Raw genomic sequence first — 21,019 nt, forward strand, 5'->3', positions numbered from 1 at the left:
AAGAAGTCATCATTACTGCAGGAGTAGAGGGGCAGTCATGCAGTCAGTGGTCCCTACTACAAGAAGCAGAGGCGCTCAGTCTGCTTTGAACGAGAGTCCTTCAGATACTGAAGGAGTAGAGGGGGCACTACAGGAAACAGAGGCGCTCAGTCTGCTTTGCACGAGAGTCCTTCAGATACTGAAGGAGTAGAGGGGGCACTACAGGAAACAGAGGCGCTCAGTCTGCTTTGCACGAGAGCACCAACCAGAGACTGCTTTATCCACGAGCTGTCTTTGCTTTCATTCAAGGTCTGCAAATTAAAATCAATCCTGACTCAGGTTTCACTGTATTTTTTCATTATTCTGGAAAAATGGAGAACAGCAAAACGTTTTGATAAATGTTGTACATCTGTCGGAAATGCACTTCCTTTTGTACAGTCCTCCAATGTTTTGCCGTTTTCTTAAGGGGCAAAATGACTGCCCATAGATACTAGGTTTGCATTTTCCAGAAGATGTTTGTTGCAATGTAACAAACGTATATATGTATTTTTCAGTTAATTTTTCAATGTATTCCCCATCAAAACTAATCCTTGCAATATCTTTTGTGAATACTATATTTCAGCATTAACATTTGAACAAACAGTAATCACACTCACCTCCCACTCAGTCTCTGGTATATGGTGTGAGAAGTAAAGAAATGGTAACCATAAGAACAAAAGAATCTTTAGTTGCAAACTCTGTCTCTGCTCCTGAGGGCTGTGACACAATCTGAAGAACAGAGAACGTAAAAAAAACATGTTGTTGATGGTCTTCACTGATCATTTTGTTTTCCTCACACCACTGCCTTTTTTTCCTCTTTCCAACAGGGTGCAGCAGGCGAGAGCGGTCCCATGGGGGAGAGAGGACACCCTGGTCCTCCCGGACCTCCTGGCGAACAGGGTCTTCCTGGACCATCTGGAAAGGAGGGAACCAAGGTGAGTGTGGCAAGGGTTGGGTTTGTTTTGAATGTATGGCAAAACAGCAGTAATGTTTGTGGAGGGAAAGTTTGCTTTGGCGGATATCCTTTCCATGAGGTTGCATCTGGGAGTGGTTTTTTGCTTGCTTACTTCACACCCTGTTTGTCCTTTGTCCACAGGGTGACCCAGGTCCTATTGGTACTCCCGGAAAGGATGGCCCTGCCGGACTCCGAGGTTTCCCTGGTGAGCGAGGTCTTCCGGGCACTCCAGTAAGTAGCTATTACCATGCAGTATCGGCTTGTGTTGTGCTCTCCACCAGGGGTCAAGGCTTGGGATGTGATATCCTGCTTGAATTGTGGTGCTGTGGACACTGGGCACCTGCCGTGCGGATGCAGTGGATCCAGAGGGCCAGCAACGGAGAAGTAATTTATTGAGTCAAATGAGCGCTCAGCATTGCTCCCACGCTTGGTGTGGTGCTGACCCCAGGGAAGCACGATGCTGACTGGAAGCTCTTGCGTGTCTTTCATTGCAAACTGAGGAGAGACATTTTGCAGCTGTTGCTCAAATATGACTTTACCTTGAAAAAATGTAAAATAAGAGGCATTTGGCAAAACAGGAACAGTTGTAATTAAATGCAGCGGACAGTAGAACAGGTAACGGAGTCGGGGTCTGAATACTGTCTCAAAGCACATTGGTTTCAGCCTTACATGAAGCATCATAACATTGTTTGAACATTCCTTTGGAGACATAAATCTGGGCCCAGTCATGGGGCCATAAATCTGTCCGTTTGATAAGGAGCCCAGAAGGGTCTCCACCTTGCGTGGACACAATGCAGGGCCAGTGGGTACGTGTCCAGCTGTCCATCATGGGGAACGCATGATCGCTGTATGTAGTGTGCATGCTGTGTTCTGGTTGGCTGTGTGTTCCTAACTTCCTAACTTACTGTGGCATCCGACTTTATGGTTGTTTTTAGAAACTCATGCCCCTCCGGCCATGTTTTATTAGGGACAATCTCTTGAGACCATTGTAGTGTCACTGCCTATCTGTGATATCGATCTGGGTTTTCATGTTTGCGCTCTTGTCTAAGGGATACGTGTCACCCCACCTGTGATCTGTCAATCACTTGCTTCAAGCCTAGGTCACAGGTCCTGCCTGACCAAGTATTACTGACTCGAAGTTGAAGGGGAGGTCACAGCTGGTAAATTCAGCAACTGAGATGAGAGTTTGTTATTATACGTACATATTTCATGGTATACAATAACATTGTATTTATCAATATAAACACAGCATCTATGCATCTAACTAGGTCCTTCCTTTTGATGCGCTGCACCAGTGCCTCCACTATTACCACTGACCCTGATCTGTTTCTTTTCTTCTCTAGGGCGGTGGAGGACTGAAAGGTAATGAAGGCCCAGCCGGTCCACCAGGCCCCGCGGTGAGTGTTTGCTACCAGTGGTGGAGCCTTTGTCCTCAGGGTCCTGTGCTGTGAATAGGGGAAGGAGGGAGATTAATGTGAAGGGAAACAGGGGAATAAGCACGAGACAAAACCAGACTCTGAGGTCCTGCCAAAGTGATGCTCAGAGATATGTTAAGTTTGCATACGTGGATGAGGAAACTACTTCTGCTGTGGTACTGAGCAATGCTTCTTTATTTCCCTTCAGGGATCCCCAGGAGAGAGAGGAGGGCCAGGCCAGGGTGGTGCCATTGGTCCCCCAGGTCGGCCAGGCCCACAGGGGCCACCCGGTCCTGCTGGAGAGAAAGGCGTTCCGGTGAGTACATGAAGATTATCGCATTGGGCATTCCGTGGACGGGAGTGGGCTTCTTTTCTGGAGGGGACTTCTACTTAGTTCTTTATTTGAAACAAGTCTAACAGGTGGGACCTAGAAAATGCCCATATGTTAGTACTGGTGCAAATAAAAAAGGTGGTCTTATTTCCATTCTGTCTGACCTGTCTGCCGTGGTGCAGCGCAGGTTGTTGAATCCTTAGTCCCAGGTGTGAGGGCCAGGCTTGTGAACTGATTTAAGTACAAACATAATTTAGTGTGGTGTGAGTAAAATGTGGCATATCCCAGCCCACCGGACTCACCGTATTCCGCCTCATTCGGAGATGAAGGTTACTTGGTTCCAAAACTGGAGTCTCAGCTGCTTTGCAATCGGAGATCTTTATCTGACAGCTCAGCCACCTTGGGAGTTCTGTTAGCCATGTACTGAAAGACCTGTCCTACTAAGAACGGACCTTCCGATGAGTATTTTTGCGACCCACGTCTGCCATACAAGGTTTCGAGGACCTGCCATGAAAAATCATCAGTGTCTCAACACGCTGAGAGAAATCTTTTGGAAATGGTGACTGGCCGACATTGCATTACATTTTTGACAAAAGTGCTCCACTTTTGGCAAAACTATACCATTCAAGTCTTGCACAGGACGATAAGAGACAAAAGGCCCGATTCATAAAGGTAAACTCAGACCAAAAGTCTAAGTTTAGGCCTGCAGTCTAAAAATATGCCACATTACAAGGCATGCGATACATCGCATGCCATTACAACGCAATCGTTACAACGACTCCATTGTTACATCGCATACCATTACAACGCAAGTCGTTTCAACGACTGCGTTGTTACATTGCATACCATTACAACGTAAGTCATTACAATGACTTGCTGTAGGGGGAGTTGGATGTTGGAATAGGATAATTTACTATTCCACCTCTAGTCTGTGCAACAGTAGGGAAGGTGTTGGATTTTAAATCCAACACCTTCTGCCCCCTACAGCAAGTCGTTGTCATGACTTGCGTTGTAATGGCATGCAATGTAAACAATGTTTCCCATAGAGTCTACGTTTAGACCTATAGTCTGACTTCACTACGAGTAAAGTTAGAATTTTGGTCTAAGTTAAACTTTAGGTCTAAACTTAGAATTAGGACTATATTTAGACTTTCGATCTAAAATTTGTGGGCCGCATGTGGATTATTAAATGAGCATTAAACACTAAAGATCCGCTTCTGCCAGCTCTGAGATTTGTTTCAGTGATGGATTCAGCAACAGCCTGCAACCCCGCTCCTTCCAGCGCCTCACATGCCGCTTCCTGCTGTGTGACGCCAGAGTGGTACGCAGAACCAGCTTCACCTGAGATCACTGACCTCCACCCCTCATCTTTCACCCGCTCCATCGTTCTCTGCCACCTACCAAGGAACATACAGAAGAAATACTCATTGGCCTTCTGTGTAAAGCCTCCTAAGGCTTCACGCTTCCTGCTCACACCAAGTGCCTCATCTCAACCTCATCATCTCGTCCATGACATCCTTGCCACATGATGTGCCTGCAGCCAGACTTGTCAGATCCCACCTTATCTGCTGACTAAGCGCTACCAGCTTCACCATCACCCACCATATGTCTATTTACTGGGGTTACGCTCCACATAACACGTATAAATACATATATGCCTCATCAGAAAATGGGGACTAGCTCCTTTGCAATGCCATGTTAACTTTGCGAACTCTCAGGGAAGTTAAATGGTTTTGCTCTATCTTGGATCTAATCTGTGTTCTAGCCTTTGAGTTGGGTGAAGGAAGGTCTCCTGTCTATAGTCTTGAGGTCACAGGAGATGTTCTGGCTCCTCTTCAATGCTGGCTCCATCACTCAGGATCAGATTTCTTCCGGAGTGAGGCGGCTGTTCACCAATTCCCAGTAAAAAGACTCTGCAAGTCAAAGAGGAGAAACTATTTTCTGGGTTTGCACAAGAGGAAATATTTCTTCTGGGTTCCCATAGAATTTGCATGAGACCTGATGAGTCTGAGACCTGCCCCAGCTTTGTGTAGTATGTACTTTTTTTTTATTCAGTTTGCCTCAAGAACTCTTGAGTTCAGGAACTAGGAGCATCTTCCCTAGCCCGGTAATGTCCTGGGTTTGCCAAAAGAGACACATCTCCGTTCTGTGCTCGTGATAAAGAAGGGGATGTGTTTTGGGGCTCTGCTCTGTCACAAATGGTCTCTCCTGAGACCCTGGAGCTGGGATGATGATGGTGGTTGGCTCACGAATGTGCTAGTCCTTGCGGGGGCAAACATTTCTGTGCAACAGGGTAAAAATAGCAGTAATCAGTGCTTAATTTGTTAAATAAATAAATAAGTGCCAGTGCCCTAGTCAGCAGGCCGCTTCCGCTTGCCCTGCACATTGCCGCTGTCAGTTACAGTAGCAGCATAACTACTGACCGTCACACTCCTACAAGGGTAACAATTCTGACAATGCCAGGACCACAAAATTATAAGAATGGCTTTAGCAGCAGCTATTAGTCATTCTTAATGTACATATAATAAACAACTGTTGTTGTACTCCTCTCTAAATTAAACAAAGAGTGCCAACATGTGGTAGACTGTCACTAGCGCCTGTGCTAACAATTAATTGCAGATTTTGTGCACCCGGAAATCACCAGTTCAAAGTAAGCAGTGGCAGGAATGTTAGTACATGTACGCAGTAGAGGTTGGTGGTATTATCAGACACAGTGTGGGTTGAAATCTTGAGAGGTCTTTCTGTTTGTTTTGCGGCTTTTGATGTTGTTGATTATGTTTTCCTCAGGGTGAGAAAGGTCCACTTGGCCCAGCTGGTCGCGATGGAGTCCAGGGCCCAGTCGGCCTGCCTGGGGCTGCCGGACCTCCAGGTGGACCCGGTGAAGATGGCGACAAGGTGGGTACCTCCTCCTCAGTTGTTTACTGCTTTCATGGATATCTGTGTTTTAAAGTTCTTTAGTTCCTTCTCCTGAATGATTCTGTGTGTTTTTCCTCCTTAGGGTGAAGTTGGTGAGCATGGACAGAAGGGAGCCAAAGGGGGGAAAGGAGAGCATGTAAGTAACGCATTGTGTCTCTCCCTCTTCTCACTGTTACTCGTGTCCTCTCATTCTCTGCCCGTCTCTCACTGTAGCTCGCGCCCTCTCAGCATCTCTCTGTATATCCCTGTTTGTCACTCTAGCTAGCGCCCTCTCAGCATCTCTCTTTCTTTCACTGTCTGTCACTCTAGCTCATGCCCTCTCAGCATCCCTCTGTATCTCACTGTCTGTCACTCTAGCTCGCGCCCTCTCAGCATCTCTCTGTCACTCACTGTCTGTCACTCTAGCTCGCGCCCTCTCAGCATCTCTCTGAGTCTCACTTCCTGTCACTGTAGCTCACGCCATCTCAGCATCTCTCTGTCTCTCACTGCCTGTCACTGTAGCTCGCTCCCTCTCAGCATCTCCCTGTCTGTCACTCTAGCTCACGCCCTCTCAGCGTCTCTCTGTATCTCACTGTCTGTCACTCTAGCTCGCGCCCTCTCAGCATCTCTCTGTCACTCACTGTCTGTCACTCTAGCTCGCGCCCTCTCAGCATCTCTCTGTGTCTCACTTCCTGTCACTCTAGCTCACGCCATCTCAGCATCTCTCTGTCTCTCACTGCCTGTCACTGTAGCTCGCTCCCTCTCAGCATCTGCCTATATCTCACTGTCTGTCACTCTAGCTCACCCCCTCTCAGCGTCTCTCTGTATCTCACTGCCTGTCACTGTAGCTCGCGCCCTCTCAGCATCTCTCTGTATATCCCTGTTTGTCACTCTAACTCGCGCCCTCTCAGCATTTCTCTGTCTTTCACTGTCTGTCACTCTAGCTCACGCCCTCTCACCATCTCTCTGTATCTCACTGTCTGTCACTCTAGCTCGCGCCCTCTCAGCATCTCTGTCACTCACTGTCTGTCACTCTAGCTCACGTCCTCTCAGCATCTCTCTGTGTCTCACTGCCTGTCACTGTAGCTCATGCCCTCTCAGCATCTCTCTGTCTCCCACTGCCTGTCACGGAAGCTTGCGCCCTCTCAGCATCTCCCTGTCTGTCACTCTAGCTCACGCCCTCTCAGCATCTCTCTGTATATCACTGCTTGTCACTGTAGCTCATGCCCTCTCAGCATCTCTCTGTATCTCACTGCTTGTCACTGTAGCTCGTGCCCTCTCAGCATCTCTCAGCATCTCCCTGTCTGTCACTGTAGCTCGTGTCCTCTCAGCATCTCTCAGTATCTCACTGCCTGTCACTCTAGCTCGCGCCCTCTCAGCATCTCTCTGTCTCTCACTGCCTGTCACTGTAGCTCGCGCCCTCTCAGCATCTCCCTGTATCTCACTGACTGTCACTCTAGCTCACGCCCCCTCAGCATCTCTCTGTCTCTCACTGCCTGTCACTGTAGTTTGCGCCACCTCAGCATTTCTCTGTATCTCACTGTCTGTCACTCTAGCTCGCGCCCTCTCAGCATCTCTCAGCATCTCCCTGTCTGTCACTGTAGCTCGCGCACTCTCAGCATCTCTCAGCATCTCCCTGTCTGTCACTCTAGCTCGCGCCCTCTCAGCATCTCTCTGTCTCTCAATGCCTGTCACTGTAGCTCGTGCCCTCTTAGCATCTCCCTGTATATCACTGTCTGTCACTGTAGCTTGCGTCCTCTCAGCATCTCTCTGTATCACCCTGTCTGTCACTCTAGCTCACGCTCTCTCAGCATCTCCCTGTCTGTCACTCTAGCTCACGCCCTCTCAGCGTCTCTCTGTATCTCACTGCCTGTCACTGTAGCTCATGCACTCTCAGCATCTCTCTGTCTCTCACTGCCTGTCATTGTAGCTCACGCCCTCTTAGCATCTCCCTGTATATCACTGTCTGTCACTGTAGCTTGCGTCCTCTCAGCATCTCTCTGTATCACCCTGTCTGTCACTCTAGCTCACGCCCTCTCAGCATCTCCCTGTCTGTCACTCTAGCTCACGCCCTTTCAGCATATCTCTGTATCTCATTGTCTGTCACTCTAGCTCACGCCCTCTCAACATCTCTCTGTATCTCACTTTCTGTCACTCAAGCTCGGGCCCTCTCAGCATCTCTCTGTCTCGCACTGCCTGTCACTGTAGCTCGCGCCCTCTAAGCATCTCTCTGTATCTCACTGTCTGACACAGAAGTACTCCTTTCCCTTGTCTCCACTCCTCTCTCTGCCCACTCCCTTCCAGTTCTTATCTTCTGTTTTCTTCTTTCTGTGTAAGTTCTCCTCTCATCTGTGCCCTCCATCTGTCACATTTTTTCCTTTCCCATGTATTTCAATCTCTTACTACGTGTTGCCCAGTCACCCTCCTCCGTCATCCCCTGTTTTCTCATGATGTTGTTTTATCTCTCCCCAGGGGCCACCAGGCCCTCCTGGTCCCATGGGCCCCGTTGGTCAGCCCGGCACAGCTGTAAGTATCTGAAATACAATGTACAGCATCTTCTTCTCCGTCTTGGGATGATTCATATAGTACCACTCCCGACCCCCATTTACTGTTGCACTCCTGGGGACACTGCCCCCTCGTGGCCAGGTATGAGACAGGGCTGTGCAGGGCCTATAGAGGGCTGTACCCTCATCAGAGGGAGTGGGGGGACAGAGTAGCCTAGAGAATATTCTAATTCTAATTATATGTTCGAGGCATGTTAGCTGTAGATCACATGCTTTGCACAGCATGCCATCTAGTGTTGGGTCTGGATGTTTGCACTTTGTTTTTGTTCGAAGAAGTCTTTTCCAGTCACGAGGTAGGTGACTCCTCCTTTCAAGGATAGTGCGCATGGGCATCGACTCCATTGTTAGATTGTTTTTTTCCGCCATTGGGTTCGGATGTGAATTGCTGAATTCCAGTACCGTTTCTCGGGTTCCCTTCGACGCGCAATCCAATACCCTCAATGGTATTGTGTCTCGATCGCGTTTCCCAGTCTCCGCGTACCGTCCCGACTCCAAAGTTTGATCGGAAAACTTGTGGAGGGCCTACCCGCGCCAGGCTCGCTAGCAGTCGATGGAACTGACTCCATTCCAGATCTGTCCAGGGTGTCACAGCAAGTTTCCACGCACCGACTTGCACGAAATGTGCAACATCTGCTTATCCCCGTAACACAATGAGACGTGTGCCGATCGTTTCGATCGAAGTAGATACTTTATGCCAGTCGTGCTTGACGTCACGGGATGCAACACCAGGGCGGCTCCGTACCGGACATCTTCTGTGAAGATTTCGATAGAGAAGAACTATAGGCTCAAGGAGCTGAGGAAGCACAACACATCTCTGTGTCCGAAGCCAACTTCTACATGGAAGAAGAACAAATTACACCAGGTCAGAGTACCGTGAGTACAGAAGCCCCCTTGCCCCAACAACACAAAACCAAAAAGGCTCCTGTCCCTCCTCTGCCTTCGGGCCAAGGTTAGCACTGAGAAAAAGTTTTGGACGCCCGCACTCGGGCCCAGCGCCGAAACATAAAGAAAAGCCTTCCAGCTCAGGCTCGAGTCGGCCTCATGCCGGAGCCGACACGAAATCTCGGTGTCGAAACCAAAGCATGTTATGGTCACTATTCCACCGTTATTGAAGAGCCAATCTTGGGAGCCGGAGGGTTCGGAGCCGAAACTTTTGTCACCGAAAACGGCGACCAAAGAGAAAGACTCCACCAAAAGATCCTCGGTCCGATGTACCACCTTTGGATACAAAACAGAAAGAGCTCATTATACACCCAGACACTGGACATATCCCTGCCAAATTGCCTGAAAAAGGAAAATGGGCCTACAGGAGGATTGCCACATACCTTTGTAGAGAATAAATGTGGGTACAAACCCTTCACCACCTTACAATCCACCTCCTTCGCCCACTGATCCCAACTTACTCATCACACCAATAAATTCACCACCACCACTATCACCTTACCCACAGGATGAAGGGGATGGGGATGAGAATAGGCCACAGGATACTGACCCATGGGATGACTATGACACTGTGCCAAACACGGATAATGACCCTGATTTATATCCATCTAGACCCTCACCACCCGACGACAATATAGGATACATTGAGTTACTTAACAGGGCTGCTCAGTAACATGTGGTAGACCTGCATACGGAGGCTTTAGAATAGGATTTCCTATTCGGGACCCTAAGTTCTTCTCAACGGCTACTCATACACTGCCAATGCTTAAAGGGATGTTAAAGCATGCAGATGAGGTCTTTAAAGATCCTGTAAGAGAAAGAATCATCACACTTAGGGTGGAGAAAAATATAAACCTGCAGCTACTGACCCCACCTACATCAAGGGTCAGCTGCCCTTAGACTCTCTTGTGGTTTCCAGCGCTCTCAAGCGAGCTAACTCACAGACCACAGGTGAAGCCCCTCCTCCTGATAAGGAGTCCAAGTTAATTGATGCCTCTTGCAAAAGAGTCGCTGCCACAAGCGGCAAATCATTGACTCATTGCTAATGCTTAAGCTTTGTTAGCTCGATATGATAGGGCTCATTATGATGAGTTAGAGAAGCTCAAGCAATTTCTGCCCAATGAACATAAATCTAAGGCTAATGATCTTATCCAGGAGGGTAAATTAATCACAAATACCTCCATCAGGTGAGTCCTAGATGCAGCAGACACCGCAGCCCGTACAGTAAACACCAGCGTACTGCTACGCAGGCATTTCTTGGTTGAGAATCTCAGGATTCTCAACTAACCATTTGATAAAGAACACCTCTTTGGCCCAGCAGATGACACCTCTCAGGAAAAAATGAAAAAAGACAATGAGGTCTCAACGTCCATGGGGGCTTTGCAGTTACCTTCAAATAGGGGTTCCTTTTGTCGCTCTTTTTACAGGGGTGGCTCCAAGAATATATCCAGAGAGAATCCCTCCTCCTTTTACAAGGGCAGCAACCAATCTCCCTCATCAAGAGGCTATTTTAGAGGTGGTTTTAGAGGGAAAAACGGTAGGAGAAGAGGCAGAGGCAACTCCACAAGCACTTCCCCGGCAAATAACAAGCAGTGACTTCCTACCACTACCCCCCACATCATTCCACTCCTGTCGGGGAACGTCTCTCACAATTTCTCCTTGTCTGGAATACGAATCAGCTCAGACAAATGGGTTCTACAAATGATCCAATATGGTTACTGCCTGGAACTTACAGACACTCCCCCAATCATTTTCCCAAGATCACACGTAGTGTCACAAAAACATCTCACCCTTCTGAAGCAAGAAGTTCTCTCTCTGTTAGAAAAAGGAGTTATAGAACCAGTTCCATTACAATATCAAGTGGCCGGGATATACTCCCTGTAATTCTTAATTCCCAAAAGGGCGGCTCTCTCAGACCTATACTAGACCTCAGAGAACTAAATCTATATATTCAGTCGGACCCCTTTCACATGGTGAAACTCCAACAAGTGCTCCTGCTCCTTTAACAAGGCGCCTTTCTGTCCACTCTGGACTTAAAGGACGCCTATTTCCGTATCCTAATACACCCTGCTCACTGCAAACCTCAGGTTCGTAGTAGCAGGCCAGCATTATCAGTTCAAGTTGCTCCCATTTGAAGTAACTACAGCACCAATGGTTTTCACCAAATGCCTGGCTGTAGTCGCAGCTCATCTACGAAGACAACACATTCATGTCTTCCCATACTTAGCGTACTGGCTCATAAAAGCTGGCTCGCAAAAAAGCTGTCTACATCACACTCACAAAACTGTGCAGTTGATCCACCAACTTGGATTCACATTAAATCTGTCCAAGTTCCATCTACAACCTCCCAACACACAGGCGTATCTTTCAGCCACAATATATATACACAAAAAGATCTGGCCTACCCCAATCCGTCCAGAATCCGCAATATGCACACTCTACTCTGTCAGTTTCAGCCTCAACACTCGTTGTCAGCTCGAGTGTTCATGCAGTTGCTAGGGATGATGGCGTTTTGCATCTTATGCGTCCCCTCCAGGAGTGCTTAGCACGTCAGTGGAACCAGGCTCAGGGTCTGTTATCAAATATAGTTTTGGTAGACGGCCGCACCCATCGCTCTCTGCAGTGGTGGAATACACAAAACCTTTCAAAAGGGTTGCCCTTCATCGACCCGGTTCCACAGATAGTGCTAACAGCAGACGCATTGCTCACTGGTTGGGGAGCTCATTTCCAAACGCATGCAATTCAGGGCCTGTGGAGCCTACAGCAAAAGCAGCTCCACATAAACCATCTAGAGCTGGTAGCGATTTTTCTAGCGCTCAAAGCAATTTCATCTAGCAGGCAAAGCTGTCCTGATTCATACAGGCAAGTTGACAGCAATGTACTATGTAGAAAAACAGGGGGGGACACACACTCTCCAGCTGTCACAACTAGCACAGACCACCTGGAGATGCGCTATACATCACAATATGTATCTCCTCGCAGAACACCTTCCAGGAGTAAACAATGCGATTGCAGATTTGCTCAGTCGTCAAAGACAATAGATCCATGAATGGGAACTCCACCCTCGGATGTACATCGTTACAACGCATGCTTTTACAACGCATGCCTTTACGACGCAACTTTTACAACGCAAGTCGTTACAACGACTTGCGTTGGGGGGCGATGGATAGTGAATAGTTTAATTTACTATTCCAACTCCAGTCCCCGTGGATAGTAAGGAAGGTGTTGGATAGTAAATTAAAAGTATTCCCTATCCTAGAGCGCCCCCAGCGCAAGTCGTTGTAATGACTTGCGTTGTAATGGTTGCATCGTAAAGGTATTTCGTTGTAAAAGTTGCGTTGTAAACGCTGTTCCCCCCACCCTCATGTTCTCCTCCCATTCTTCCAAATGTGGGGATTTTCAGACATAGATCTGTTCGCCATAAACCTAAACGCAAATTGCCCAAGCTTCGCATCCAGGTAACTACACCCATTGTCCAAAGGCAATGCGCTATGGATGAACTGGTCAGGGATATTTGCCTACGCTTTTCCACCTCTCCCACTCATTCCATTAGTAGTTCTGAAGCTCAGACAGGCGTAACTGACAATAATCCTAGTTGCTCCCACATGGGCCCGGCAACCCTGGTTCACAACCCTGTTGGAGCTCTCAGTAGCTCCTCACCAAAAACTACACCTAACTCCCAATCTGCTCACTCAGAGCCTTGGAGAGATAAGACATTCAGATTCCAGCCATCTCAACCTTGCGATCCGGCAACTGAAATCTTAGAGTTTGGCTACCTTAATCTTCTGCCAGACTGCGTGAGCATCATCAAAGAGGCTAGATGTCCTACCACAAGAGCATGCTTTGCAGCAAAGTGGAAGCGATTTGTGATATACTGCAATAATATTCAAATCAACCAGCTTCATGCTCCAGTTCAAAACATCATTTGCTATCTATTACATCTGCAGCTTTCCAAATTAGTGTACACATCCATACGCTTAAATCTTGCTGGATTGGCTGCATACCTACAGAACAGACAACATCTGTCTCTCTTCAGAGTGCCTGTCAAAGCATTTATGGAGGGACTTAAAAGAATCATTCTTTAAAGAATTCCACTTGCTCCAATGTGGAATCTCAACATTGTCCTCGCCAGGTTAATGGATCCACCTTTTGAGCCATTGCATGGATGTGAACTGAAATTTCTCACTTGGAAGATTGCTTTCCTCATAGCTATCACATTACTAAGGAGAGTAGGTGAGCTTCAGGCACTAACCATAGAAGAAGAATTTTTACAAATACACTGAAACAAAGTGGTTATTCGGACCAACCCTAAATGCTTACCTAAGGCCAGGTCTGCCTTTCATATCAACCAATCTGTTGAGTTGCCTGTGTTCTTCCCTCAACCAGATTCTGTGGCAGAGCGTGCTTTACTCACCTTAGATGTGGAAAGAGCACTACTTTACTATATAGAAAGGACAACACCTTTCCGGAAGTCAAAATAACTATTTGTGGCTTTTGCTCCACCACATAAAGGCAATCCTATCTCAAAATCAGGTTTTGCAAGGTGGATATTCAAATGAGACATGCTATGCAAAAGCAAAACAAACATTGACAATTCCCCCGCGCAAACTAGGGTCTTCTATCGCATTCTTAGGGAATATACCTATAGATGACATCTGCAAGGCTGCAACATGGTCTACACCTCACACATTCACAAAACACTATTGTGTAGATGTGTTAGCAAGAAAGCAAGCTAGTGTGGGCCAAGCAGTTTTACATACACTATTTCAGGCAACAGCTACAGGTTAGCCACCGCTTTGGGAGATAACTGCTGTATTGTCTATGCAAAGCATGTGATCTACAGCTCACATGCCTCGTATGGAAAATTCTACCTACCCAGTATGCATCTGTTCTTGGCATGTAGAGCTGTAGATTCACATGCACCCACCCGCCTCCCCGGGTACCTATACCTGTTGCAGTAACATCTTACTTAGATACATATGTACATGGACATCTCTTACTACTCTTACTAACTCCATTATCACCCTCTGTGGCAAACAATGTAACAATGCCCATGCGCATTATCACCGAAAGGAGGAGTCACCTACCTCGTGACTGGAAAAGACTTCTTCGAACAAAAACAAACTGCAAACATCCGGACTCAACACTAGATGGCAGGCTATGCAAAGAATGTGAATCTACAGCTCTACATGCCAAGAACAGATGCATACTGGGTTTGTAGCATTTTCCTTATATAGCACTCACTACCCCTGACGAGGTGTCAAAGCGCTTTTCAGCGAGTAGCTCTCAAACAGGATTAGTGGTGAATTAGTATATGGAAATATATGTTCATTTGAGCAGTGGACATGTGAGTCTGTTAATTGGATTGAGTAGGATAAAGGAGGGATAGAAGAGGGAAGAGTCTGGAATGTGTATTTTTGGGGATCATAGTAGTAAGATGAGGTTTGGGTTGAGTAAAAGGAGAGATGAGGGAGGGAAGAGTCTCGAGAAAGGATTAGGGAAATCATAGTAGTAAAATGAGTTTGGGATACATAGGGAATGAATTTAGAAAGGGTTACGTTGGAGATCACAGTAGTAAAATTAGTTTATGTGTTATCAATTTCCCTTATTTGTAGAGAGCCGTTGCTGACGGCTTGCAGCGTGCAGCGTGCACAAAGTGAGCCCTTGCCACCTGCTCACATGGATGTAGACCCCCCAGTCTATGAAACCGCGCTTGTGTCTGGCTGTACAGCGATAATCTGCACTAAGTGTAATGATACTGCTCCATGAAGATGGTGCAGGTCTTCCCCTGCCTGGCATCTGTCTGCAGAGTGATGGCCAGGGGTCTCCTCTCCATGCTCACACCTGGCCTAGTAATAAAGTGCCTTTGCTGGAGCTCTTCTGGCCCTATAAGCCCCATGATACCCCTGCGCCCCTCAGCTGGTGAGAGTACCCCCCTCTGTATAACCTCTCTTAAATCACAGAGTGCCTTGACCTGCTTTGCTTCTTCTGCAGGGTGCTGATGGTGAGCCCGGTCCCCGGGGCCAACAGGGCCACTTTGGTGCTAAAGGAGACGAAGGAACGCGTGGCTTCCCTGGTCCACCTGGCCCGATTGGCCTGCAGGTGAGTGATTGCATTACGGTATTACTACCACAACGAGGGCAGGTGAGAGGATGTATTATTGTATTACCACCACAACGAGGGCAGGTGAGAGAATGTATTATTGTATTACCACCACAACGAGGGCAGGTGAGAGAATGTATTATTGTATTACCACCACAACGAGGGCAGGTGAGAGAATGTATTATTGTATTACCACCACAACGAGGGCAGGTGAGAGAATGTATTATTGTATTACCACCACAACGAGGGCAGGTGAGAGAATGTATTACGGTATTACCACCACAACGAGGGCAGGTGAGAGAATGTATTACTTTATTACCCCCACAACGAGTGCAGGTCAGTCACTCAGATGCTCCTAGAACATGGCACCACCTATGTTACCACCACAGCGAATGCAGGTGTGGATGGGCGCATGGCTGTCTTGGGGTGTACAAATGGCTTTACAGATTATTGCTGGTCACCTGACCCTTTGATCATGAATAGTATGAATGTGTTCACTTTCACTTTCAAGTCAGTAAGGACACCTGTGTACTTTCAAGAATGTTCTGGAACCTTTTCCCATACCTGGCTGTACATCAGTGCGTTCTTCTTTTGTGTTTACCTGCAGGGTCTGCCTGGTCCGTCCGGAGAGAAGGGGGAGACGGGTGACGTTGGCCCTATGGTGAGTTTCTCCCTCATGCTTAGTAGACATAACTGAATGTATGCCTCAGATGCTCCTCCCCCCCTCACTGTGTGAATAGTGCCCCTGGGGCTTGGGATGTCTGGGATTCCAAGGGTGCGCATAGAGTGTACATCTACTGAGGTGTATGACACTGCAGCCATGGGCATCGACAACGCACCTCATACTGTGTCCACTGTTAAAGGAAAGCACTCAACCCCCCTCACCAACGGGCACTGTGCCTTGGCATTCGGTCACATCTCTGCTCGATGTTGAGGTTCTACATCAGGGGTTTCGAACCTGCAGTGCCCGCACCCCCGGGGGTGCGAGATTACATTTCAGGGAATGCGGCAAAGCGGGAAAGTATGTACTGTATGCATAATAGGAATCCAGCAAGAGTTTTGTAGGGGGTGCGGACATGAATCAAATATTTCCTACTGGTGCGAGTATAGAAAAGGTTGGGAACCCTTGTTCTAGATAATGTTGGTTAGATCAAGCACACCGGACTTCCGGGTACTTGCCCGCTGGTACTGTGTGCCCGTCCAAAGCCAGGCCCTCTTATATACTGCTATCCACTCCTGATTTAGAGGGCACGCATCCAGAAGTCTAGTTTTGTTCCATTGACTCCTTCATGTCTACTGAGGCATTTGTTTCCTAGAAATGTCTACTTTGTCTTGCACAGAATACTTTATGTTTAGAGTCCTGCCTTACCTTCAGCTTCTCAGCTTTTTTGCTGCTCAGTTTTGAAATAATTACCTTCTATCCTGAAGAGAAAGGTTTGCTGAAGTTTTCCCATACCCCATAATTCACAAATTTTGTCAAATCTTGGAAATACGGCTTTCCCCAATCTGCTCATATTCTGGTAGCCATCCTTGTCTAGGGTATCTAGGGCTTCTGTAGTATGAACTTTTCATGCAGTAGTACAAAAGTATGGTATCTGCAGCTGTCAGACTTTCTTCACCCCTTTACTTTTGTTTGTGCATCTCTAAGTAGGTGGATTCAGGTTGATCATAACTTCCATATTAACATCTATTTTATTGTTTTATTGTCTAGGGTCCACCTGGTCCTCCCGGTCCCCGTGGCCCCGCTGGACCCAACGGAGCCGATGTAAGTATGGTGGCCATCCCAGAACGTATTTCTTTACTGCGATCATCTCCTTTATATGACCTTGCTCCTGACAATGCTTGGCTCTTTCTTATTGTAGGGTCCTCAAGGCCCACCCGGTGGCATCGGAAACCTTGGAAATGTTGGAGAGAAGGTAGGTCCAATATGCTTCTTCTTTGGAAATAATTTATAGATCTATAGATTTAGGAAGACACTTGTGAAACGTTAGACATTGGACACATATCCACACAGGCTCAAGACCACATCTGTGCTTGGCCACAAGATGAATCTCCCTCGACCAGTGAACATACCTCTACTTAATCACTAGACCCTGTCTCAACAAAGCCACTCAATAAATTAGTGTCAAGACTCCATGCCAACTAAACAACTAGATCAGGCCTCAACTTATTTACAAGATCACATATTAACTAAGCCACTAACACCTTTTAATTTACCTCCAAGCCCTCATCTCCAGATAGCTTCTAGGCCATCATTTAACCTAACTACAAGATCTCATCTCAGCTTATTTATATATCCTTTTTCATCTGTGCCACGAGGTCACATTGCAAGATCCCATCTTCTCATGTTATGTTATGTTATGTTAAAAAAATTTGTAGGGCGCAGCTAACACCATTAGGTTTCTTGGCGCCAGAAAGAAGAGAGCAGATGAAGAAGCAACAGAGGACGTTATTGGTAGGATTCAGTGAAAAGAAAGGTTTTGAGAGAGGATCGAAATTTGGGATACAAAGTGGACAGTCTGAGGGGCAGGGGGAGAGAATTCCAAAGAGTGGGGGCCAGATAGGAAAACTTAAGCCCACCGTGTTTCTTCCTCTTGTATCTGGGAGTGGATAACAGGGCCAGTTGGGAAGACCGGAGAGTGCGAGGGGGAACATAGGGTTGGAGGAGGGTAGAAATGAAGTGGGGGCCCTGACCGGCAAGGGCCTTGAAAATGGTGCAGCCCAATTTGAACCTGCAGCGGGCGGCCACCGGGAGCCAATGGAGGCTTTTCAGAAGGGGGCGAACATGCTGATCTCTTGGGAGAGAGTGTATCAGGCGGGCAGCCTGATTCTGAATGAGCTGGAGCCGCCTGAGCTGGTAGGCTGGAATGCCAACGTAAAGTGCGTAACATCCCCAAAACACATTTTAATTCATCCCCAAGATCATATCTGAACTCAACCATATGTACTATCTCATCTCAGGCACAAGAACCCATCTCAGCCTAGCCTGTTTCATCTGTACCACAAGGTCACGTCGCAAGATCACATCTTTTTATCCACAAAACACATCTTAATTCATCCTAAAGATCACATCTGAACTCAGTGTGTACGGCCTCATCTCAGGCACAAGAGCACATCTCTACTCAGCAACAAAATGCCATCTCTACCAAATCACATCTGCACTCTGTCTAAATGACAGCATAGACACAAGGTCACAGCTCAACCAAACTACAATATTGCATCTCAGCTCAGCCCCAAGATCAAATTTCAAGGCCCCATCCTGCCTCAGCCTTAGATCACATCTAACCTTGGCGACTAGCCCACATCTTAAATTAGCCACTAGATTATTGTCAAGTTTATCAAAACACAGCTTGTGAGCTCAAATACTAGACTAAACTTTGCAATTAGATCCCAACTTATCCTAAATACTAAACCAAGTCTGACCAAGGCCACTAAATGGCATCACCGTTTGACATCTATGGCGAATCTTGAATTTGCCACTCTAGTACATTAGGTTTAACCTTCAGACATCATCTGAACTCAGTTACTAGTTCACATCTCAGTTTGACCACGGAACACCAACTACCAGGTCACATATTAGTTTGAAAAAATTAAATCCACACGCAGAACCGTAGAGCTCACTAGGGGAGGGAACTAGAGGCTATGGGGTGTTCATGGTGAGCTGGCCTCCAAACCTAATATGCACACACAAAAATAAGCCACCCTGAAAATATCTCTGATTTCATACAAATTGACAAGCACTAGGCACTAATTTAGTGGGGTGCTGGGCATCTCCCAAAGTGTGAAGGACTGTTCTCACACACCACCAGGTGTCATGCTTCATCATTGGCAGTCCTCGCTCTCTAGAAACTGCGTTTGGTAGAGAGCGCGCCTACACCTGGAGACAGGGAGGCACTTCTAAAAGCTAAGTGATAAAGTGAAGGTTTAAAAACTAATGTAAACACCAAAACACATGTATTTGTTAGGTATTTACTGATATTAAAAATCAGTGGTGAGATTTGGGGAGCTAGTACCCCATTACCACCAGTGTTGTTAACATCTTTCTGCCATATTGGCTTAAAAGGTCCGTGGCATTCATCAGGACGAAGTAACTAGGGCTCCTATCTAACCTTGTTTGGTTCAGATACTACCACTACGTAGGGTGACCTGTGTCATCCTCTACCTAAAGTCGGGATTTCTAGAAACCTGTAAAATAAAGGTAAGATAGTGTCAAAAGGGATGGATGCCCATATTTTTTCAGAATCAGAAAATAGCAACAAATACACCATGCATATTATCAAAATTGCGCATGTGGATGGTCTGCCTGTATGTACATCAATTCGAGGTTGACCACATCTACAACCCAGGCAACCCCTATAGGCAACAGTTGAGACTTTGGAGCAGATACATCGATGATGTCTTGATAGTGTGGCGCGGCAACAAAGAACAAGCAATAGAATTTGCAGAGTGGTTGAACTCAAAGGACGAACATTTGAAATTCACATATACTATCAACAAGCACGATTCAGTCTTCTTAGACCTAGTTATAACACTGGACCACGATGGACTGAAAACAAGAGTCCACAACAAGACACTGGACAAAAACAGTCTCCTCATGTTTGAGAGCTTCCACCCAAGGGCACTCTGACAGAACCTCCCCGTAGGCCAGTTCCTTCGCATCAGGAGAAACTGCTCCTCCCTGGACGTCTATGATACACAAGCACAAACCTTGGCGGCCAAATTAGTCATACGCCACTACCCTAAAAAAACTAGTTGCAAAAGCAAGGAAAAGAGCTAGGAACAATAATCAGATGCTCTCCTTGAGAACCAAGAGAAGCAAGACAACAACAGAATGGTGTATGTCACAACATATACCCCCATTTCCAATAGGGTCCAAAATATAGTGCTGCAAAAATGTCACATTTTGAATGGGGCAGAGAAACAATGGCCTCAACCCTTGTTCGCTTTCAAAAGGAACACGAATTTACGCGATGAACTGGTTCACGCAAAAACACCACCACCACAAGTCCAAACCCAGACAACCCTTTGGGAACACCAGCGGCCGGTGGGTCACTACCCCTGTGGAAACTGGCTAGCTTGCCAATACACACGACCCACGAAAGAGGTGAACATAAAAACAGGGAAACCATGGACCTTGAAGGACTTCACCAACTAACAGTGAAAATGTTGTATATCTCACTACATGCCCATGTGACCTCTTCTACGTGGGCATGATCACCAGGAATATAAAAGCGAGAATCAATGAGCACCGAAGTACGATTAGGTGTCATTAGGTGCAAAAGAAACACCACCAAACTGACACGTCACTACTTAGAGAAAGGCCAGTAGGATGGGGACCTGAAATGGGTGGTCCTTGAGAAAATTAATTTGATTTGCCCAAACATACAAAAGAGACTCCACACCCGTGAACAACGCTGGGCGTACCGTCTAAGAACATGGGAATATGGTCTTAACAACGACATCCCATGGCTTCAGATTTGACACTAAAGCCACACTAACACAGAATATTATTTTTGAGTACCCGTGGAACACAGTTCCAGAAACATGCATGTTTTCAAACAGGCCTATCCTTTGAAATATGTCCCCATTAAAACACCTGGAACTCCCTTCACGTATCGTTCCCCCCCTCCCCTTTACAGGCCTTTACCTCCCACCTTGAAATCTGCATAATTGATCATGAAAAATGTAAACTGGAAAAATATTTTTAAAATTCTTTAAAAAAAGGCGTTATCTAGGTCCCTCCCAACCCCTTTTTACACAGCAATCGGTTAATCAACACGATTAATATTCTTGCCCT

At 46.8% G+C, this 21,019-nt stretch overlaps 1 protein-coding gene across 1 annotated transcript in view; it reads left to right on the forward strand.

Annotated features, from left to right (window-relative positions):
- COL11A2 (collagen type XI alpha 2 chain) overlaps window positions 1–21,019 on the forward strand; it is a 375,761-nt gene that overhangs the window by 287,942 nt on the left and 66,800 nt on the right. Inside the window, exons 39-49 of the mRNA XM_086920653.1 lie at window positions 846–953; window positions 1,115–1,204; window positions 2,317–2,370; window positions 2,597–2,704; window positions 5,507–5,614; window positions 5,718–5,771; window positions 8,087–8,140; window positions 15,115–15,222; window positions 15,830–15,883; window positions 16,934–16,987; window positions 17,085–17,138. Coding sequence (XP_086776779.1) covers window positions 846–953; window positions 1,115–1,204; window positions 2,317–2,370; window positions 2,597–2,704; window positions 5,507–5,614; window positions 5,718–5,771; window positions 8,087–8,140; window positions 15,115–15,222; window positions 15,830–15,883; window positions 16,934–16,987; window positions 17,085–17,138 — 846 coding nt within the window. The remainder of the gene's footprint in view (window positions 1–845; window positions 954–1,114; window positions 1,205–2,316; window positions 2,371–2,596; window positions 2,705–5,506; window positions 5,615–5,717; window positions 5,772–8,086; window positions 8,141–15,114; window positions 15,223–15,829; window positions 15,884–16,933; window positions 16,988–17,084; window positions 17,139–21,019) is intronic.

Source organism: Lissotriton vulgaris, chromosome 5 (genome assembly GCF_964263255.1).
Source record: "Lissotriton vulgaris chromosome 5, aLisVul1.2, whole genome shotgun sequence".
Lineage (NCBI taxonomy): Eukaryota > Metazoa > Chordata > Amphibia > Caudata > Salamandridae > Lissotriton > Lissotriton vulgaris.